This window comes from Xiphophorus hellerii, chromosome 11 (genome assembly GCF_003331165.1).
Source record: "Xiphophorus hellerii strain 12219 chromosome 11, Xiphophorus_hellerii-4.1, whole genome shotgun sequence".
NCBI classification, from domain to species: Eukaryota; Metazoa; Chordata; class Actinopteri; order Cyprinodontiformes; family Poeciliidae; genus Xiphophorus; species Xiphophorus hellerii.
The window spans coordinates 10,242,941-10,263,740 of NC_045682.1; the positions used below are offsets into that span (position 1 = coordinate 10,242,941).

Consider the following 20,800-nt stretch of genomic DNA (forward strand, 5'->3'; position numbering starts at 1 on the left):
AGACTTGCTTAATTTAAATAACCAGGGAGTTTAGTTGAGTTATGAATGTTAGTCATTTAAATATGCTGATAGTCTTTACATATGTAGTTTATACAATAATTAATTCCTGTGTGATTCTCTAAACACTTTGTTTCTCTTGCTCTCATTAACATTTGCCCATTTAGCATGATCTAAGTGGGAGTAAGCGGGGCGCCAGGTGAACCTTTTTCACAATATCAGCGCATCATATTCAGACAATGCTGCAGATTGGCTTCATTGCTAATCACACATCATCAAGTAATTCAGAGTGAATTGTTTGGAGCTTATTTACAATTTTCCCTTTTCTGTTTGCCAGAACGACGCTCAGCTGCATGCGTCGATCTTTATGGCGGCTCCGGGACCCAATTCAGCTTCTTGGCTTTGAACGTGTCTTTTGTATCTGCATCCTTACAGGCTGCACAGAACGGTTGCCGAGCAGCATTATCAGTCTAATTAACCCCATTTAGCTGGGTTGAATTTTGTAGCCTGCCTTCATTTGCCAGCTGCAGGAAGGTATCTTCAGAATCAGGTGCAATTCAAGACCAGAAATAGTGACTGTAGATCTATTAAGGGCAAGATTGCTTTGTGTACTTTGTTCACTGATGTTGAAGCACTTTGTGGCTTGTGCCACCAGGGAATATCTGAAAAAACTCCAAGTATGGATTAAATTTCAGTCAGTGTTCTGCTGCTAGGAATTTTGCGACACTTTCATTTGCTCTGTTCTTGTTTGTGTGCATCCACTCCAGAATGTGAATCATTTATGTAACTAAACTTTAACCAATGTTCCCAGTGTTGGTATTGTCCAGTACAAACAAATACAATAGTAAATCATACTGAAACTTCGTGCACCAGTTAGCAGTTTTTCTCAGGTGGGCCATAAGTTTATCCAGACGTCCTCCAACGACCTTTAAAGTTAATATTGAATTTGTTCTAAAAAACGTCAATTCAACAGGTAATGGCTGAGTTTGATTAGCTTTGAAAAGGGATTTCTACTACTTTATACTGCCTTGAACAAGTACACAAATATAAAACAACTAACTTATTAAATAAATGTTTTTTTCTAATGCTAATCAAACTAAATATGTAAACTAATACAAGGTAGTGTAGTAATCATTTTAGCTTACAAAATCCTGTTTTACAGCAACTGCTCTCTCATCATTTTGAGAAAATCAAGAAGTGCCTCAGAGACTACCAAAACATTTCTTACATATCCTTATGTTACGGCTTTTTAAGATAAGTAATGGAAATCTGCTAGAATGGATAGCTCAAAGAATAATAAAAAAAAACAACAACAACTAAGATATTTTTATGCTTCAGATTTATCTTAATAAATACAGAAAATGTTTTCTCTGGGTTTAATACAGTCCAAGCTGCCACACACTGCTGGTCAGCTGGTTAAAAGAAAGCAGGGCCGTAACTGACCTGCTCTCTTGTCAATGTATTGTTTCAGCTACAAAGGAAATAAGCGTTTTTTCTTCTGTTACTGAAACTATTTGTCTCTGGTTCGATTCCTAACCTTGGGATCTTTTCTGCAGATCTTTTCTCCTGTTTCTTCCCATTTTCTGTCTAATAAAAGTCAATAAAAGCCACTATTGACACAAAATGTCTTTCTTTTAAAAAGGCAGTTGCATCATAAAATACATTTTGTCAAAGATCTTTGGAGAGCACACACCTACTTTAGTGCGTTTCACATTTTCCTTCATTTAGATTTATAAAACAAATTTTATTTTTTATGCTAATTTAAAAGAAAACAAGACATAATTATAGCCTTTAAAAATAACCATTGAAGCGAAATCAACACTTTAAAAATGTTATGAATATATTTATGTATATGGTATTGCTATCTTATTTTACTTTGAGCATTTTCCCTTTAATCTGAATAATACAGTATTATTCGACACACAGCAGAACATTTCACAGCTCTTGTTCTGCATTCACACAGTACACAGAGGACCTTTGTTTAAAGCGTCATCCATCATTAAAGTCACTCTGGATGCAGCTCCTCTCTGCTTACTAAAACGATGCTGCTGCATTGTCGCCGTGTGCCTTCTAAATGCACAAAATCTGCCTGTGTATCCTACGCTTTTTATTCCACAGTAGAACACAGTCAGGTTTTCAATTTAAACATTAGTCATAGAAAAATGAAGGAAATGAAATAAAATTTTCATGTGCAAATGCTGTTTAAGCTTATGAGACATACATTCTCTATTTTCTAAAATCTGAATAAAAGCCATAATAAAAAACGGTATTATGTGTTAAATTTAGGCTACAGTGCATTTTTGCATGCGTGCTTTCATCATCAAAGACACAAAGGCTGTTTTTTTCTCTTTGATTTATTTTTCTTTCCTTTGATCTTCATTGCCAAATTTGATTCTAATGAAATGTCTGTGCACTCTCTTCACAACATGCCAGATAAAAACATGTCCCAGTGAGCAGATCAACCACCTGTTCCTCCGCCAGAGCTGATGACTCGCTTGCTATGGCTTATCAGGGACGAACCGGGCATAAGTAGAACAATTCACCCAGGTTAACTGTGAACAATTTGTCCGATCTTTTTTGTTAATGAATGAGTTTGCTGTGTGAATTTTGGGAAATGATTAATGCAATGTCAGTTTCTGAGAAATGTAAGAAAATTAGGTCATCGAGAATGCCAAGGTTTTGAAAGGTTCTACTTTAAAGAAACCAGATTCACTCCAAGAGTCTAACATCAACTCATCCGGGAAGTTAAAAAGAAGCCAGAACAGCATCTAAAGAACAGCTGGCCTCACTAAATTGGAGTGTTTGGGATTCAACAATGAGAAAAAGACAGAGCCAGACAGTTTCAAGGTGAAAATCCTACAGGCCTAAAGGCACAAAACTACCCATCTCAAATTTGTCAAAAAAAAACAAACATCTTCACCAGCACATATGTTGTTTTACAAGACCAGAGTTGAACTTGTATGTATCATTACATTAGTCATAAAGCTAAGACAGGAGAAATACAGTAACTCAGACCGTCAGACATGCTGGTGATAGTTTGATGATCAACTTTGTTTCCTCAGGGAACATATAACAAACTGATACTGTTATTGGTGAAACCGTAAATGCATAACATGAAAACCCTGTCATGTGTCTTAATTAAAACAATTAATTTTGCAAGAAGAGTGTGCCAAAATTCCCCCAAAGCAATTTAAAAACCCAATTCCAGTAATTGTAAACTCTTAAAGGCAAACAACTAATGTTTTGGCTCAGAGGGCAAGTTCTTATTCAGACTGGTAATCCTTCTCCGATGTTAAAAACTGCTTGAGGATCTAAAACATTTAGATTTACTTAGGTTGTAATAAAACTGAAAAGCAATGGAAACATGTCAGGGAGCAAATACTCTTTCACTGCACAGTGCTATCTCCTGGTACAAACATGTCAAAACTTAAACAGCTTGTTTCGTTTTCTTTTACCTTCCTCCAAATGTAGCGGATCTGCTTCTTTATATGATGCACAAGAAGCTACATGCAAGTAAAGTAAACATAGCGTGTAATAAGTCATGTTGAAAATGTTTAAAGCATTCCTTTCAGCATGCTGTATTATTACAACTATAGCACATTCTGGTGAGTTTTGACAGGTATCTGTATACAGCATGAAGCCAGATCATAGTTGAGACACTACTCTTACAGCCGACACCTCTTTGTTTTAGTCCTATAAAATGCAAAATAATTTATTGTAATTCAATATGTAAATCAGGTTGCATTCATACATGGACACATTTTGCTCATCAGCGGAGATCTTGCCAGAGGCTCCTCACAGAGACTGCAATCTTGGCCTACTTACCTCCAGAGACTGCAATCAGTAACATGCTGTGGCATCATTAACAAGCGGAAAGAGACAAAAATCTCCTGTCTGAATTGTATTTCAGAGTCATGGTGTACCATGGTCGCTTAAGAAATGATGCTACCTTATTTGTTGTGTCATGTTGTTGGGAAACGTCTAGCCTGTGCTTATGTGATAATGAGTCCTAATTTCGAAATCAATAGTTGAAATTCAGTTTTCATCAATAAAATGGAGGTAGTCTTTTGTCTAACCATCATAGAAGCCATGAGGCATGCATTTTTTTGTGTTTTCTGATGTCAGTGCCTTTAGAAAATACCAAAAACTGCCACATTTATTTAAAACTAATCATATAGTGTCATACCTGTCTGACTTTAGTACTTCATCATCCCTAATTCCTCTTGATTGACTTCATTATTTTTATTGGTAATGTTCATAAAATGTTCACACAGTCACATTGTACATTTAAAATGTTTTTAATTAGTCAATCATGCCAAGACAAAACTCAGAACAAATTTATAATGACACAAAAATAAAACCATTATTTAACATATTATTTAGTGATACGTATTTACATCTGTTCAGGTAATTTTTTCATGTGTACAAAATACATATTTACACTCAATGTTTAGGTCTCTAAAGCATGATAAAATTACTTAAGGGTTAAGGTTTTACTATAGAGGGCAATTCACACAGAAATCAAATCAATAATATGTTCATGCCAAATTTGTATGGAGGTCCAAAAGTGCCAAAATTCAGAAAAGTAAATAAATCTTTAAATTCATATTGTTGTTGGTTTCAATAATTAAAACAAAAGTCAATTTATAAATAAAAAATCAAAAGTTTTTTTAACCTTTTTTTTACTTTTTACCCAGGCCTTGAAGAGCAAAACCATTTTAAATGCCATTGTTGTAATCATAAATTTGGAGAAAATTAAAGCAAATTTGAATTTTCAAGTTTTTTAAGTTAAAAACTATGTTCCAATTAGTAAAAAAAAAAAAAAAAGTAGTCCAGAGGAGACAAAGACTGAAAAGTGACCTTTGGGGTCGCTGTATCACACAACTGAATGAATTGGCACATTTCAATGTACTTGTTTAATTACACATTTTCTACATATATTGACATTCCACAGTCTGTTTGATAAATTTAATGAATGATTGTGGCATATTTAGTCTTTCTGATCGACCATAAATGTTCAGTGAAAATTCGCAGAGTGAGACAGGAAGTACCATGCCTCAGTGATAGGGGGCAGTGCTGAGCATCATAGACACAACGAGGAACAGGTGCTCTTCTTCTACACACTGAAAAGACTGAGAACAGTACAGACAAACAGAACTGCTCAAGCCACTCTCTTTGGCTGCCAGATTTTAGATAATGAAAGGTAAATGAGAAACAACAACTTTTTTTTCCGTTTTACAACAGAATGACAGAGATATACATGTATATATAAAATAAAGGTCGGATTACACATCATTTTCAATTTTAATCAGAAAAGAGAGGTCAGCCAAAGAAAACATCCAAATAATTGTAAAAAAAATACCTTTTTACACATTCTTTTATCTCTCTTGCTATTATATTGTTAGAAGCTTTAATTAGTTATGGTCAAAATTAAAATATAGCTTCCATATTTGATTTTTGATTTGTACATCTGACTGTGGTGGAGCCTCACCAGTCATGAACCTCACCGCACCTCACTGATAGCAGCACATTTGGCACTTTATACTTAGTGTGCTGGTGAGGAATTTGGATCAATGTTCCTCACCACAGTACAGCCATGTACTTTTGACTGATAGGGCTAAAACCAGATCTTTACTTCAAAACATTGGTTCTTCCTAGTCAGTGGAGTTTCATATCGCTTGCTGGCTTCTGTGGATTCACTCAGCAGTTGGCCAGTAAGGCGTTTTTCTTCTTCTTCTCCCCACTTCATGGAGCCGGTGCAGTAACCACGTGTTGTCAGCAGGGGTCTCCATTCCAAGAAGCTCACAAGCTTGTGGTCAGGTTCAGTGCATCCAGTGGGGTAGGAGTGGAGAAATTAACCCAGTCTAAGGTGGCGTTGGCCACACTCTGGGCACTGGGTGCTGCTACAGGAAAAGCAATTTGGAATACAACTCCTGTTATCAAAATAAGAACTGAGAACAGCAAAGTTAGTCCCCGACGCATGATCAGCTGAGAGGTGGAGAGCTTCTCTGCAGCTTTGGAGTCAGATGATTCTTTGCTCTTTTCTGCGTCTGCCTCATTTACTGCAGCATTGGTGTGACTTTCCTCTGACTCACGGCCTCCTTTCAGCTCCTGATCTTGGGTATTAACCCGACTGTAGCCCTCTGTTCTGAGAGCTGCTTCGCTCTTTTCTTGGGCCTTTAGGATAACAAAATAAAATATAGAAAATGCGAGGTTTGCATACAGGGTAGGTCAAAGCTTCAGAGAGAAATGTGTACCTACCGAATCTGGGCAGACAATGACATCCGGTAAGATTGCTTCGTTTAGAACCGCACTAACAGGACGCACTGGGGCCACAACCACAGTTTTCCCAGCTCGCCTCTGAGCCTAAAGCATGTTGACGAGATGTCCAGTTAGGCACAAATATAAACGTTAATCCAAACTTGTCATTTACCAAAAATGATCCAGTAAATAATAAAAGATCTAATTACAAAAATAATAGTTATACGCAGAACAACTTCAGTGTGAATTGTGAGTAGACTAGTGTTTTGTCATAATTATCCACATTTTGAATAAACGTTACAAAATGTTTTTTTCTCTTTTTTTAAAAGATGTTTGCCATTTCATGACTTTGCATTTTTATGCTTTTGCACTTTTGATCATTTGGTAGCTGATCTATTCTGGTCTGAAAGGAAAACATTTCTTATCAACCGTGCAGTGATGTGTTGCTGCAAGCTAGAAGTTTTATCCCTGCTTTCATAACTGAGGATATAGAGTAATTTTCTGTAATCTGCTCTAAATCTACTTTACCTTTTTGTGAGTCCTGTAAATTTCTTTTATGATAATGGCAGTTATTTTGATTTTATAAGTTTAGGTTTGATCACCTGTGTAGTTGCCATGAACATCATATCTGACCTTTCACTTGCAAGAACGATTTTTTCCAAAAGGGAATTAACTCAGTCAGATTATAAACAAGCCTTAAATAAACTGTTTAAGCTTATTTAAACTTAAATACAGCTAAAACAAAGGTGTTTTAGCTATTAACTAGTGATCATTTCACTGTGTTTACACTTTGAAATTAAATTATTATCGCTAAATAAATCCTCAGAGATGTGTCCAAAAGGAAATTACAGCACACAAAGCAGCAGTTACATAAAAAAATATATATATATAAAGGTTCCACATAGTTTATGATTTTTTATTATTATTATTATTTTTGCCTTACAATATCATTGGCTTAAGATCCTAAAACATTATTTTGACTTAAAATTGTTTTATTTTGTTTGCCCTTCTTCTGCTTCAAATAAACTTCAGGAAATTGACCTCAGAGTTAATAGATACAATCACCGATTGCATGTAATAATTTGTTTGGTCAATAAAATCTTATTTAAATAAATATTTCCTCACTGGAGTAATTTCCTGATGTGAGTATAGGACTCATCCTTCTGACAAATGTGTTGCAGAGTCTGAGAATGATTATTTTTATGTACGTTGATGTAATCATTAAATGTTATATGAATAAGAGGAATAAACAGATAAGCAAAACCTGAAGTACACGGGTATGTAATTAGTGTTTTTTATGAAGTAGCAATGGTAAATTGAAGTTGCAAACCAAACTAAAACCATAGAACAAATTTGATAGTAACAAAAAAAACTTGGTACAGCAGAAAAAAACATCAGTATGGAAAGACAACAGATCGAAAAATGATACTCTTTGCTTAAAAAGCATAAATTGAAGGTCCAACATGTATATCACAGTTTAGTTTGACCTCAAAATATACATATATTTTTTAATTGAATCTACTTCTTATTTGAACATTTGTATACGTCTATAATGAAAGAAGAGAATAGCTCACCTTCTGCGTCACTTTTTTCCAGTCAGCTTTAAAGATCAAAGCAAGAAAGAAACCCGTCTGGATGAAAACACAAATTAGGAGACCGAGCCACAAGCCTGAAAAGACAGATTAGCGTACATGACAAATAATTACTACGCTGTGCAGCAAGTTTTGAGTTAGGTAAAAGAAAGTAACCAAATGAGTTATGAGTTTGAGATGTTTTATTCTTGAATCAAACAGAAATACTCATCATGACGCCATTTCAGCTCTTGGGCCTATTTTTGTATCTATTTAACAAAACAAATATTTACAGATACACTAAACTCCAAATCCATTGTTTGAGTTACTTTAAAGAGCATTTGCCTTCAGTTAGAAGATGAAAGCAGAAAGTCTGAGATATATGTACGTCCAACACACTTTCCTAACGCTTTTGACGATGTTCCTAATTGCTTAACAAAGGAAATATTGACAGAGACTCTAATCATCTTATTTCACAAGGTCAGAGGAGTGATGCTGCTCTGTGTAGGTCTGATTTAAGTGGACAACAAAAAGTAGGAGGCAAATTGTGGCCTGCAGGAAAGAAGAATGATGAATGGTTGGAAGAGTGGTGGATGGACTTTGCAAATATCTCTGAGCTTAAATATCAGCATCGAACATAATTTCCAATTTATTTCTTATGAGCTGGTCATTCAGTATGCATGTACTAACAATTGTAAAGAAAATGCAAGAAAATAGGGCAACATTCTGATTAATGTAAAGTAAATTTAGTGTGACTTCATGCTGCAGAATGATACTCAAAATCTTAATTATTGTTTCTGCTACTATAAAATTACCATGAGGGAATCACTGAATGGATTAAATCTGACCTTTAAGCATCCGTCTGTTTGCTTTATCTAACAAAAATGCTTTCCTGACGCGGACAACGTTTGATAAAACTGATCAAGCTAAAGACAGGCACCCTGTGGAGGAAGCTCAATAAAGCCACTTGTTTCCATGATGTTGTTGTTTTAGTCAGAATAGCCACAGACGAAAATTGCAAAATTGACAGGCCAGTAAATCAACAGCGCTACCGTTCAGCTTGGCTCTTTCTTTACCACAACAAACTTTCTTTACCCTCATTCCTGCAGACAAAACCCCAATAAGTCTGTCCATCGCCTTTACGACAGCAAGATTTTATTTGTTCATTTACGACGTCTCAGACTCAGATGGAGGATTCAACATGTTTCCAGTTGAGAATCGTGTCTTCAGGTTTCACTCTCTACAAGGCAGAGAACCCAGACGTTTTCAGTTTACTGTAAAAACTTAAGGTATGGTCGTTATATTTTAATATCCAAAAAAAGAGGACACTTGGCCCAGCAATAAAACACTTTGGTGAAACAATCAACATGGGTATTGGCCAATGTCAGTCATTTTTTAACATATCAGTATCAGTCTGAAATCTCGGCCAAAATGAACAACCAATTTTATTTCCATCTTGCTGCCATTTGTTTGTGTTTAGGGGGCTGGTTATGTGGTATTTATTGAGTCATGTGACAGTGATTGTGATGCAGGGAAGGATTGTGGGGGATTACACAGAAGCAGAAAGCATAGGGCAATGTATCTAATTCTGTTATATTGGTGATTATCGATAAACACTGCCATAGTAGCAGTATCAAATATCAAATTTGGTGCATCCCTAACATTTTGTCTTCTTTAGCTTAGAAAGTTGAGCAGTAACAGCTATGTGCACAGTTCACTCTGCCACCCATTTGTTGTGACCAGAATGGTATGAAGGACATTTATTTTGTGGTTTGTCCATAAAGCATCTTGCCTATGACTGGATAAAAACCAGCCTCTAGGGAGCACCTCGGAGACGACGTTGAATTTAAGAAAAGGGCTGTGGTCTTCCGTGTATCGCACTAGTCAAGTTGAGTCTGTCTATTGGTCAAACAATGAAAACCTTGACATTTTCAACAATAACAGAAAGCTGACGGATGCACTGAACAGAACGTGAACATGTCTGGGGAAAACAAGATTTTTCGTCATTCCTATCTTAAGGTTCCACACAAAACACCCAGCAGTCTCTGCACCAGTTGCAAAATGTTTGGGCATTTTTGATGTGGTGATATGGACAGAAAATATGCTTAAGAACAAATTACCTAATATTCGCAGCTTGGCCCAAAACATCAGTGCTATTCCGACAGGTAGGCCGATGAGGTAGTAAAATATCAAATTTGACAGGGCTGCGATTTTCTGCATCCCACATCCAACAAGAATTCCTGAGCAGACACACTGAAGGATCCCCAAAAATAAACAACAACAAAAAAAACATTTTACTGATAGAAAAAATTTCTAATTAAAATAAAACACAAAAGTAAAACATACCAGAAGTGCATCAAGGAACTGAAGAAATATGTAAACTGTCAGGTTGTCTGATACGAGCTGCACAATTTTGCTGCAGAAGACAAGGTGAGCTCATCAAAACAGAGCGGCTTATTCACTGCATGGGAATGAATGTGTGTGTTGGTTTGAAGACTCACTCGTCCGAGGTAAATATGTAGCCAACGACGGACTTACAGCCAGCAAGGATGAACCCCTGGAACAGAGCCAGCACTCCTGTGGTGCAAAGAAAAGATACAACACTTTGCAAATTGTTCAAGATTGGTGTTAAGAGACGCGCAATTATCATAATCATTATATGTGTTGGATATAACACAAGCAGTTTCCTGCCAGTAGGAATGTGTCAGAGCTGTTTAATTTAGAGTCTTTGAAAATGTTTTTCACTAACATTAATTCCACTTTTTGTCAATTTCAAACCACAAACTATAACTATAAACTATAACTTTAGAGGTGTTCATGTGACGGACCAAAACAAAGCATCATTGAGTTAGCTATGGGGGATTTGTTTAGTCGCACATTTCACAAATATACAGAAGATTGACAAAACAAAACCAATAAGGAATCCAATTTGCAGTTTGCTGGAAGCCTTTCAAGTAAGCCAAGAAATATGTGGAATAAAGAAAAGTAATTCGTGACAGAAAACTACGCCTAACACTGAATGCACCACAGTAAAATATGGTGGTTGTAGCATTATCCTGTGGTGGTAGATACAGAAGAAACTGGTTGAAGAAGATGAAGCTAAACACTGAAAAACCCTTTAAGTCAAGTTTCTTTATGTAGCATATTTCAGCAAAGAGGCAGTTCAAAGTGCTTTACATGATAAAAACATGATACAGTAACTAACTGTTGGGAACAGCAAACGAGCCGTATTGTTGAACACAAGCATTAAAATGGTCAAGAGTAATCATCATCAAATACACATCAAATGTATCAATCAATGGTTGATTACTTGTGCATGTCACATGTTCTTAAAGCAATGTATCAGATTCCTGCCACTTCATAATTAACTTACAGTATAAGTGCATGCAATATGTATCTTCATACCTGAAAGAACTAAGGCAACTTTGCAGGTGATTATGGCTCTTGATGTGTTGCCGGCTCCCAAAGCGTTCCCCACACGCACACAGGCTGCAGCGTGGATACCTAAAGGAAACTGCAAGAAAGTATATATTACTCAGTCCGGGTTATGTTTGTAAATAAGACCCGGTTCTCAAACGCTTATAACCATGATCATTTCTTTCTGGTAATGCGTACCATGTATGTTATGGCTCCTATTTCTACCATCAGATGCTGGGCAGCCAGGTCATCTTCTCCAAGCCAACCTAAAAATAATCGAAAGTTCTGGGTTTGAGTATAACAGTTTGGGAAAGAGCATGTCGGCAAGTACAACAAATATTACTGGACCGGTGCAAAACTAAATCAATACGACAAGTAGGATACACCTTTTTCAATAAAAAGAATGTACAAAAAAAACCTAATTTCAGGATGATGCATCTACCTGACAATTTTACTGTGAAGAATTAATATTTGTACAGGCAAAGCACATTTCTAAATAAATAAATTGAGCCAATATGGTAAAGTTACTTTATTTTTTTAGTTGAGTTTTATTCCATGAACAGACTTGTAATTGACAGATGTAGGTGTAAAAGCAACATACAATGATTAAAATGTTCTTGTTTATTTTATTCTCTGTATGTATAAATCATATTACACATTAAAGATTTCCACAGGATGGGAATCATTGCTCCATTCCAAGAAACCAACCAACTTACAGAAACTCTCATCAGGTCTGCCAAGACGTTTTTGCACATTTCCCGTCAAAATTATGATGCAATCGTGTAAAAGAAAAAATACAAGACATACCTGCAAGAAAGCCTCCAACCTCCCAGACCCACCACTCAAAGCAGATCATGAATGCGCTGGGAACGGCCAGCTTCATGTAGGAACCCCAGCCCTGCAGACATTCAGTGGACCAACCTGCAAAGAGTTTCATCCAGGTTCTTAGCAAAAGGCATGACTCCATTAACCCAGATGAATATCTGTAATATTTTTAGTCTGTCAGGGTCTTATATTTTAGTTTTAGACATACATTTTGATTAATAAAATTAACTAAACTTGAGGGAAAAAATGTGATTACATAAGAATAGTTTTTAAAAAAAACAAACATTTTTTAAATAGAAATCATAGGCAACATTCCACAGAATCATCTGGAAAACAGTAGATAGTCAAACAAACATTTTACCCGGAGGGAAACTATAAAATGTATCAATGGAAAGTTAGGCGAAAGGAAAAAATGGAGTAGAAATGATGTATTAGCAATGATTATAACTGCAGCTTCTATTCCTTTCAGAAGCTGCGGTTATTGTCCCTAAAATCTGTCATTTTGATCCTTAGAATACCAAAGTTTTCACTTAACTTTACAGTTTAGTCTGTCTGATTGTGTCGTTTTTAAATATTAAATGATTGATAATGTGATCAACTACTCAGGGCTTGAGTAGACTTTTTACCAAATACTTGCTTACTCTTACTTGAGTAATTTCCTGGACGGCTATTTTTTACTTTTACTTGAGGAAAAATATGCTGAAGTAGTTCTACTCTTACTTGAGTACAAATGTTTGGCTACTCTGTCCACCTCTGAGACTCCATAGTCAATGCAGAGAAGCTAAAAGCCTCTAATAACTCAGAAGATCTACATGCTGATCACCTCCATGCCACATAACAATGGTGTAATTCAGGCAAAACATTGAAAAAAAAATTATGCTTCACTGTCTTTAATCCATAATCATCAGAATTAACAGAAATAAACAATCCAAGTATATTTTTGTGACAGTCTATTGATAAAAGAGCCTCTTGATCTTACCTCCCCATGTCTGCTTATAGAGCTTCTTCCACCTGATGTAGCCAAACAACAGAAGGCAAATGATGATCTGAGAGAGGCTGTTGGCAGCTGCTGATCCACTGCAAACACACACAAGACAGAACGGATTTATTTCTTAATCTGGTTTACGGCAGACGGTTAAAAGATGTAATTTTACAAGCGTATCTCTGCAGAACCATACAGAGGAAAAACATACACTGCGAATTGCACATAATGGAACGGTAAGATCGTTCAATAGGCCCTTAGCAGGTGTCCCTGGTTGATATGGAGCAAGTGAGGAGTGGGGAGACGTGACCCGAACAGGGAGGCCCGATTGGTCAAATTGCTGATGAATCAAATGTTTGTCCAGCTGGAATCTGGAATGAGCCGTAACATTTCTTTCTTGTCTGTTTTTTGCCCTATTCTGACCCTTTCTCTCTAAATAAAGATCAAAAATAATAAACGTCAGTGAACTGCTGACTCAGTCTGAACAAAAAAAACTAATTACCCTTCAAAGACAAAGCATAAGATAAAATGCAGGGGAAAAAATCCTTCTCTTGAATGCATAAGCCCATACCTTCCCTTTCTCTCTGACTTCCTGCTCTTTTGATGATATTGATTATGTATTTTATCTGTTCTGATTCCCGAGGTTTGATACCTTATCAGTCAATACAAAGTCCATCGAAATTTCAAAGGCAGGAAATGTTACGCACACTTACGTTACACCCAGCTTGAGCTCAAAAATAAGAAGATAATTGATCCCCAAGTTCAAAATGTTGGCTACTGCAGCCGTGTACATCTGAGGTAGAATGATTCCCTAATAGATACAAAAACATAGAAGTTATAATTAGAAAGGCAGTCTGCAGTGACAATTTTCAAACACTGGCTGGCCATAAAACCTGAAATGGAAAATAAATATATCAAGCAATATCACATGTATAAGAAAAATGTACATCAAAGAAATTATCCAACAAGATTCAATATTAATGGATCATTTAGTCAAATCAAATATCATAATGTTATCCCTGACTGATAAACCAGTCAGGGAGGACTTGAGTACCAGGTATGACATCATGAAGATAGATAGCAAAATAGAAAGTTTAGTAGAAAACTGTGGCACCAATAAACTAGGTAAACCAATAAAATCAGCAAAGGGAAACGAAGACAGGATCAGAGAAGAAATACAGTTAAACTATCAAAACAGGTTGAAAGGTTTTCCCTTAACAAGTTTCCACAAACTCAGATTTTGAGATATAAGGTAGTTGAGCAGAAGAATACTTTTTCCGGGAATGTACCTGGTTTTGTAGATAAGAAACCTGCAGCTGATGCAAAAACATAGCCTGGAACAAAAAGAGACAAAAGTTGGTTTTTATATGACTAATCTCACATATCTCCTGGTGTACAGTATCTTTAAAACATTACAATTTTATGATAATATTGAGATCTATGAATCTCAAATGTTTTATTTAGTGTTAAGTGCATAAGTAGGTCATATTAATAAAGCTCCCACTGTACTGCTCTAATGTCATATATCTTAGAATAAAATATGAAATGCATATAAAGTGGGATAAACTTGGGAAAACTAAACATTCAAGAGTAAACTCTACAGTCAGATTTTCTTGAACTGGTTGTGATATTTTCACTCTTACAGGCTAATGTGCTTCAGGAGGTCATTGAATGTCCTTTCTGTCCGCTCAGATTTTTTGTGGCGCCTCCAAATTGCAGCAGAGTTTTTAAATGAGGCAAAATCAGTTTGTTAATTAAAAAGCTTTAAATTCATAGATGGCAAAAAGAGCTTGGTATACCGCGTCTTTGTTATTTTTGTTGAAAGTCAGCCATGATGGTAAGAATTTAGCCCCCAGCATCGACTTTTTAAAAGGAAATTGTGTTTCTTATCCATCTCAGTGAGCAGTTGAATAATTGTATTATTCAACTGCTGGATTATCTTAGTTCATTAGAAATAAGAATGAAAAGATAAACAGGAATGGCAGAACTATCAAGCCAACAAATTCCGACTATTCTAAGCTTTACTTTGTTTTTAAGCATGATCCCACAGCCATGGCAAAAAGAAAATGCACCCGTAAGTTCGGAAGATTTCATGTATGAATGAACTGGCTTTCACCTGATTCTACACATTTTTTACAAATTTAGCATGGAGATTTGTATTCTTTTTTGTATGAACCCACACACCACAGACTCTCCTTGCAGAAAAACTAAGTACACCCGCAAAACTTTGGACACCTGCAAATTGTGTAAAGGCCTACAATTTAAATGGCAAATGATTTCTTTTTCTAACCCGAGAAGTGTCTTAGCATTCTGTCACATCCAACTACAGGCTTCGGTGTTTTCGTCTGGCATCTTGTGTGGTTGACCAGCACAAAGTCAGAATCTGTATTCAGACCTTTTTACTCAGGTAACGTGCAATAACATCAAGTACAATCAATTACCTTCAAAACACTACCAAGATATGGCCGTCTACCTAATGTCAACCCAGGCAAAGATTATCGAAAGCCACGTCTCTATTACCAGGTCCACCATGGTTCATCCCCATTTTTCATAACCACCTCAAGGGGGGTACAAGCCATGTATTACGCACAAGGATTTTTATTGACAGCTGATTGGCCCGTGATTTACGTCACTAGATGAGCAAAGGCCGGACCTTGGAAACTCCTCAAACAACTACATCTCCACCATCATTTTCAAACGTGAGGCCATAGTAATTGACGAGATGGCGAGCTGCAGATTGATAATTCTACCGTCAAACCTTCAGGTCCAAACCTTTCTTATCTACTGTGGTAGAACAGCACATGCATTGTCAGGTGAAACAAGCAACTCACAACAAACAAATATACAGAGAGATTGCTGGCACCCAAGGATACATGTGCAAAATTGCATCATCTGAACTTCAACCACAATCCCACATTCCCGCTCAGGTTCATGCCCATATTTACTCTCACGTTTAGTGGAGATAAACTCAACTTGGCTAGAAGCAAACCAGACATTAACCAGTTAGATTGAGACTAGACAATGGAGAATGGACTTAGGAGTCCCATGCTAAACCTAAAGGAGCCGCAGAGATTTACAGGTCAGATGTTAAAATTTAGAGTGTATGGAAGAAAGGCAAGAAGTGTTGATACACTTGAAAGTCACTGTTGAAAGAAAGGTCACCACAAGCTTTGTATGAAATAGAAAGCAGGTGGAAGAAGGTGTCCTGTACAGATGAGACCAAAGTTAAACTTTTTGGCCTCAATATGAAAGAATATATTGTGGAAATCTAACACAGGACGGCACGTTGACTGCAACTTCCCCACTGTGGAACATTTTTGGTAAAACTGCAGTTTTTAGTGCTTCTGTTGAATTGCTTTACTGACTAAATACATACTTTTTAAATATGTATTTAGTTTATATTTAAATAGAAATAGACGTGTTTAGTTCATTGTACTCACTGGAACAGCAGGAAGAAACGCCATCACGTAAAGGTGGGCAATTCTGAAATGTTGCAAAAGAAAAAAATCAACTTTTCAACAAGCGCCATAAACACAGTTATATTTTTGACTTTTCATAAATAAGAAAATTTTCTGCAGAATGAAAATTATGTTTTTAAATCTTTATTGTAAATGTAATAAATGAATTAAAAAGATAGAAATCTTCACTTGGGGTCTTACTAGATTTAGTCCAATGATAAGGCGCATAGAAAGCTGAATAATAAACAGCTTAAAGATAATTTAGCTGTCAGTTTTACTGATAACGATTCCAGCTTTGGCCTTGAAGATGAAGATAAGCCTTTTTTTGTATTTTATGTTCTAAACCACAGTTTCTCCCAGACAGAGTGTAAAGATATCAGAGCTGCAGGATATACCGGGCCACTTCGTGCTCTTGCTGAAGAAGGAGCAGTAAATTGTGGGAGTTGACGAGGAGAGCCCAACAAGGCAGACAGAACATCAGCAGGATCAGGGTGCTTTTCTGTAGAATAACTCCCACACGTTTCATGTTCCTGCTGCCATATGTCTGCAAAACAGGGACGTTTCAGTGGATGGTTTCAAGCGCAATGAATCACCGACGGAGCACTCGGTCACCTGAGAAATGAGAGTATCACACGCCATCGTCAGGCCATAGCCTGTTGCAGTTGTTGTCACGTTGATCGTCTAAAGCAACAGACAACAAAACTCGGTTATGAGACGTTTCACATTAGATCTGATGTTCACGCAAATATCTAGCTTTTGCCTACAATTGAAAGATGTTTTGTTATCATCTTTGCAAACTCAGTTTAAGTTTAATACAAATTACTCAGAGGTGAATAGGTCGTAAGAATACACATATTTACAATAATGTGCAAATATAATAAATCTGGGAAGTCTTATAAACTTAGGCTCTTCTCTTTTAAATTGTTTTCTTATATTTTTAAAAAATTGCATGCCTTTAGGACTGTGTGGCTGGTATGAGTGGAGTATTGGGGAACTAGAAAAATTATAGGCATGAGCATCACTGCTGCAATTGCAACCTTTAACCCCAACATCATTTAGACTGAAAATTGTTCATGCCTGGCAAGTTTCGGTTGGATTTTTAACACCATGATTTTTGGATGTAATATTAATGTTTTGGAGTTTCCCAGCCAGAGTCCTGTTTTGAATTTACAAGACTTGTTGCTCATCATCAAAATACCAGTGGAAACATAAAAAAATGGTCAGTAATTATAATAAGAGTTTGATTGCTGCAACGTTAAAAGAAAAAAAAATGTTCCACTTATTATTATTGTTTTGTTATCTGTGGAGCGATGCCCTTCTCATCTCCAATGAGAAACAAACTTATTAGAGGACTTAAAACATTAAACCTGACCAGCATAGTCTACCTGCTGTCTACCTGAGCTTTGTAGCCATTTAAACTCATTAGAGAAAATATTTCAGAAAGAATAGTTTTAAAAGAAGTTCAAATTTATTTGCTCAATTGAAGCAAAGTATAAGCTGCTGTCATTTTTTCATCAGACTATTTTTATGTATTATAAAGTTCTATGCAATTCCACATGTTAAGAACAAAATTATTTTTTGAAACACACCAGTCAGGCAAAACATCATGACCACTTTTTGCTGTCAAAGCGGCCTTAACATGTCCAAGAGGTGGACTTCACCAGACCTCTGAAGGTGCACTGTGGTATCTGGCGCTAAGATGTTAACAGCTGATCCTTGAAGTCCTGCAAGTTGCAAAGTGGGGCCTCCACTGGTCAGCCTTGTGATCTGTGGAGCCCCTTGATCCATTAGATGGAGTTCTGGTGAATTTGGGTGGCCTAAGTCCAGACATTAAAGTGCTTCTCAAGCTGTTCTTAAACCGTTGTTGTTTTGTAGCATTGCTGCTTTATGTGCGGAAAGAGAACCTTCAGGGAAAACGCTTGGCCTCCAGCATTGATTAGGAAGCTCATAAATGCCAAAGTAACGCTGATTTAGTTGGTTTGCTTTCTTTCCCATGATGCATTCTGGTGCCCTGTGTTGCCCAGCTGGGTGTTTTTGGACTATTTAACAAATTTTTATCGCCAAACCTTTGAATGATCACTCTATGAATATTGAGTAAACCTTATTTTTGTAAACAAATGAGATAAACTGACTCTTTCTTTGGAGGAGCTTGAACGGCTCTGGAAAACTTCTGGAGAACTTTCACAAGTTTGGAAATTGCTTGCATTCGAAGCCCCTTTATGTCCTACAATAAAACTGAAATCTTATTTCTCAACTTCGCTAGAAAACAAATCTTGATCAAAACATAGAAAGAAAGAGAACAAACTGGAACTAAAAATAAGCATAATTTTCTAAGATTTATTTGATGACATCTTAAAATCCACAGATTGAATCCTGTCAATAGAAAGACGCGTTCTGTCAAGAACTGCTAACAATTCAGACACCTGTCATATTTTCTAATCATCTTAACACACACATTCGTGCACACGTCAACTTTATGGCATTGTTAATCTTGCAAAAGAACAATTTCATACCGCTGAGGCAAGGGCATATCCCGCCAACTCTGCATTTCCAATGTGACCGCAAAAAATGGTGATAACAAACGGCAGGAGAAAGTTCAGAATCCGGGACAGCAGCTGTAGAAACACAGTTCGGACTGATTTAGCTACTGCCACTAACTGCATCCAGGCAACTAAAAAGTAAAGAAGTTAGATAGCAATTCATGTGAAATTAGCAGCCATGGGCTAATTATGCTTCTATTCGATAAGCAGAAGCATTTTTTTTTTTTACGTTTAGCACACATAAAATATTCACAAATGATTGCACTATTAAATTGGGTTATGAACAGCACAGCACACATTAAATCAAATCAAGTAAAGTCACTGCGATCGCAGTTTTGTGCAGATTAAAGAGCAACACTTAAGTTTCCGTCTACTCACCAGGGGGCCTGTGAGTCGTAAGACGTGATAAAGTTCCTCTCTGTAGGCCAGAGGCAGCCAACGCTTCACACACGCACACCAAAACAGCTTGGAGCTGGCAAATGTTGCCCCCTCATCCACAGGAGGCGCTTCCATCTTGGCAGCAGGAACCCCAGCAACGGGTTCTGCACCCTGCAAGGGGGGCGCAGGTTCCAGAGGACCTGGCCTCTCCATTCAAGCACAGGGAGAGAAGACAGGACAGGAGAGAAAAGCTGCAGAGCAACGGAGGGAGGGAGCGAGGGAGGGAAAGAGGGCAATGGTAGGGAGGGAGAGGGGACAAGAGAATTGGCCTGTGTGTTCAGCACAGGCACTTTTTTAAGTTATTGATTGCATCACACTGAAGGAGAAACAAGAGAGAATGAGTGACAGAAAGAAAGAAAGCATAGAATTTTTTTTTTAAAAACAAGTGAGTTAATGGGATATTCATGATGATTGATTACATATGTCTTGTTCACTTTCCCGACAGACAAACAAAAATGACAACAACAAAAAGAGTCTGTAAAGTCATGTGAACTGTGTGTCTGCCCTTCAGCTTCGCGCCGCTGACGGAGGGGTCACATCAGGGCTGTTGGAGGCGGGTTATTGTTGGGGGGCAATGAGCAGTGGATAAATGTTTGAGTTGGATACACACAGTGAGAAAGCGCCTGTGTGGGTTTGCATGAGTGGGTCTCTGAGCCCTCTGCAGTAATCTGATGAGGAATGCTTGTTTGTTGCTCATATGCAAGGAGCTACATTCACCAACTGCCAGCTAAATCATGTTTGTGTTTTTGCACATATATTTTGCTCTTTTTTTCAATTTTATTTTTCGCACATGCATTAGACACTGATCTTATCTCACGCTAAGTGTACTTTGGCCACCGCCTGTATGCCTGCGTTCTCCCTTCTGCTGTAATTTCAACACAAAGAAACCGAGTCACATGAACACTCAAACTTGCTCTTATCCATGCTTGCTGACTCAGCTCTGGAACTTAACAGAAATATTTCAATGTAACTTTACGTGATGCTGATGAACAACTTGATCCAGTCATGGAGCATATAGATTTAGGGGACGCTGGGCTTGGAAACACGCTTGCAGCAGGCAGATTGCAAATCACAACAACAAAGATCTATAGGAGTGTGTACATGTGTGTGGTGGAAAAATTACTTTTGACGTTTATCTCTCTGAATGAACTGTGCGTTGCCAGGTGGGGCAATACCAGATGAAGTCATTCGTGTCAGCAGGAGATTATCTGTATGACCAACTTTCTTCTAACCCTGTTGTCATTATGTGATTCTGGAACAGGTTGCCGTGTTTGGAATTGTTTTCTTGATATGCATATCCAGAACGTTCTG

The 20,800-nt window shown here is 37.1% G+C and overlaps 1 protein-coding gene across 1 annotated transcript; it reads right to left on the bottom strand.

Moving 5' to 3' along the window:
• Positions 1-4,271: 4,271 nt before the first annotated feature.
• On the bottom strand, positions 4,272-19,728 carry slc47a1 (solute carrier family 47 member 1). The gene is made up of 17 exons (XM_032577326.1): positions 19,430-19,728; positions 19,025-19,126; positions 17,124-17,192; positions 16,907-17,055; positions 16,494-16,536; positions 14,343-14,387; positions 13,767-13,864; positions 13,051-13,148; positions 12,054-12,167; positions 11,445-11,512; positions 11,235-11,343; positions 10,331-10,406; positions 10,176-10,245; positions 9,950-10,082; positions 7,833-7,927; positions 6,259-6,363; positions 4,272-6,174 (listed from the first exon to the last, which is right to left on the bottom strand). Exons 1-17 carry the CDS (start codon positions 19,640-19,642, stop codon positions 5,800-5,802), a joined length of 1,962 nt encoding a protein of 653 aa, XP_032433217.1. The 5' UTR covers positions 19,643-19,728; the 3' UTR covers positions 4,272-5,799.
• Between the last annotated feature and the right edge of the window lie 1,072 nt (positions 19,729-20,800).

Excerpts from the sequence above, each read along its gene's own strand:
- slc47a1 (XM_032577326.1), bottom strand. The coding sequence starts at position 19,642 with ATGGAGAGGCCAGGTCCTCTGGAACCTGCGCCCCCCTTGCAGGGTGCA. Across the intron at positions 12,168-13,050 it reads CTATAAGCAGACATGGGGAG|GTTGGTCCACTGAATGTCTG; the intron begins GTAAGATCAAGA and ends AACTCTTTGCAG. Across the intron at positions 10,246-10,330 it reads TACATATTTACCTCGGACGA|CAAAATTGTGCAGCTCGTAT; the intron begins GTGAGTCTTCAA and ends TGTCTTCTGCAG.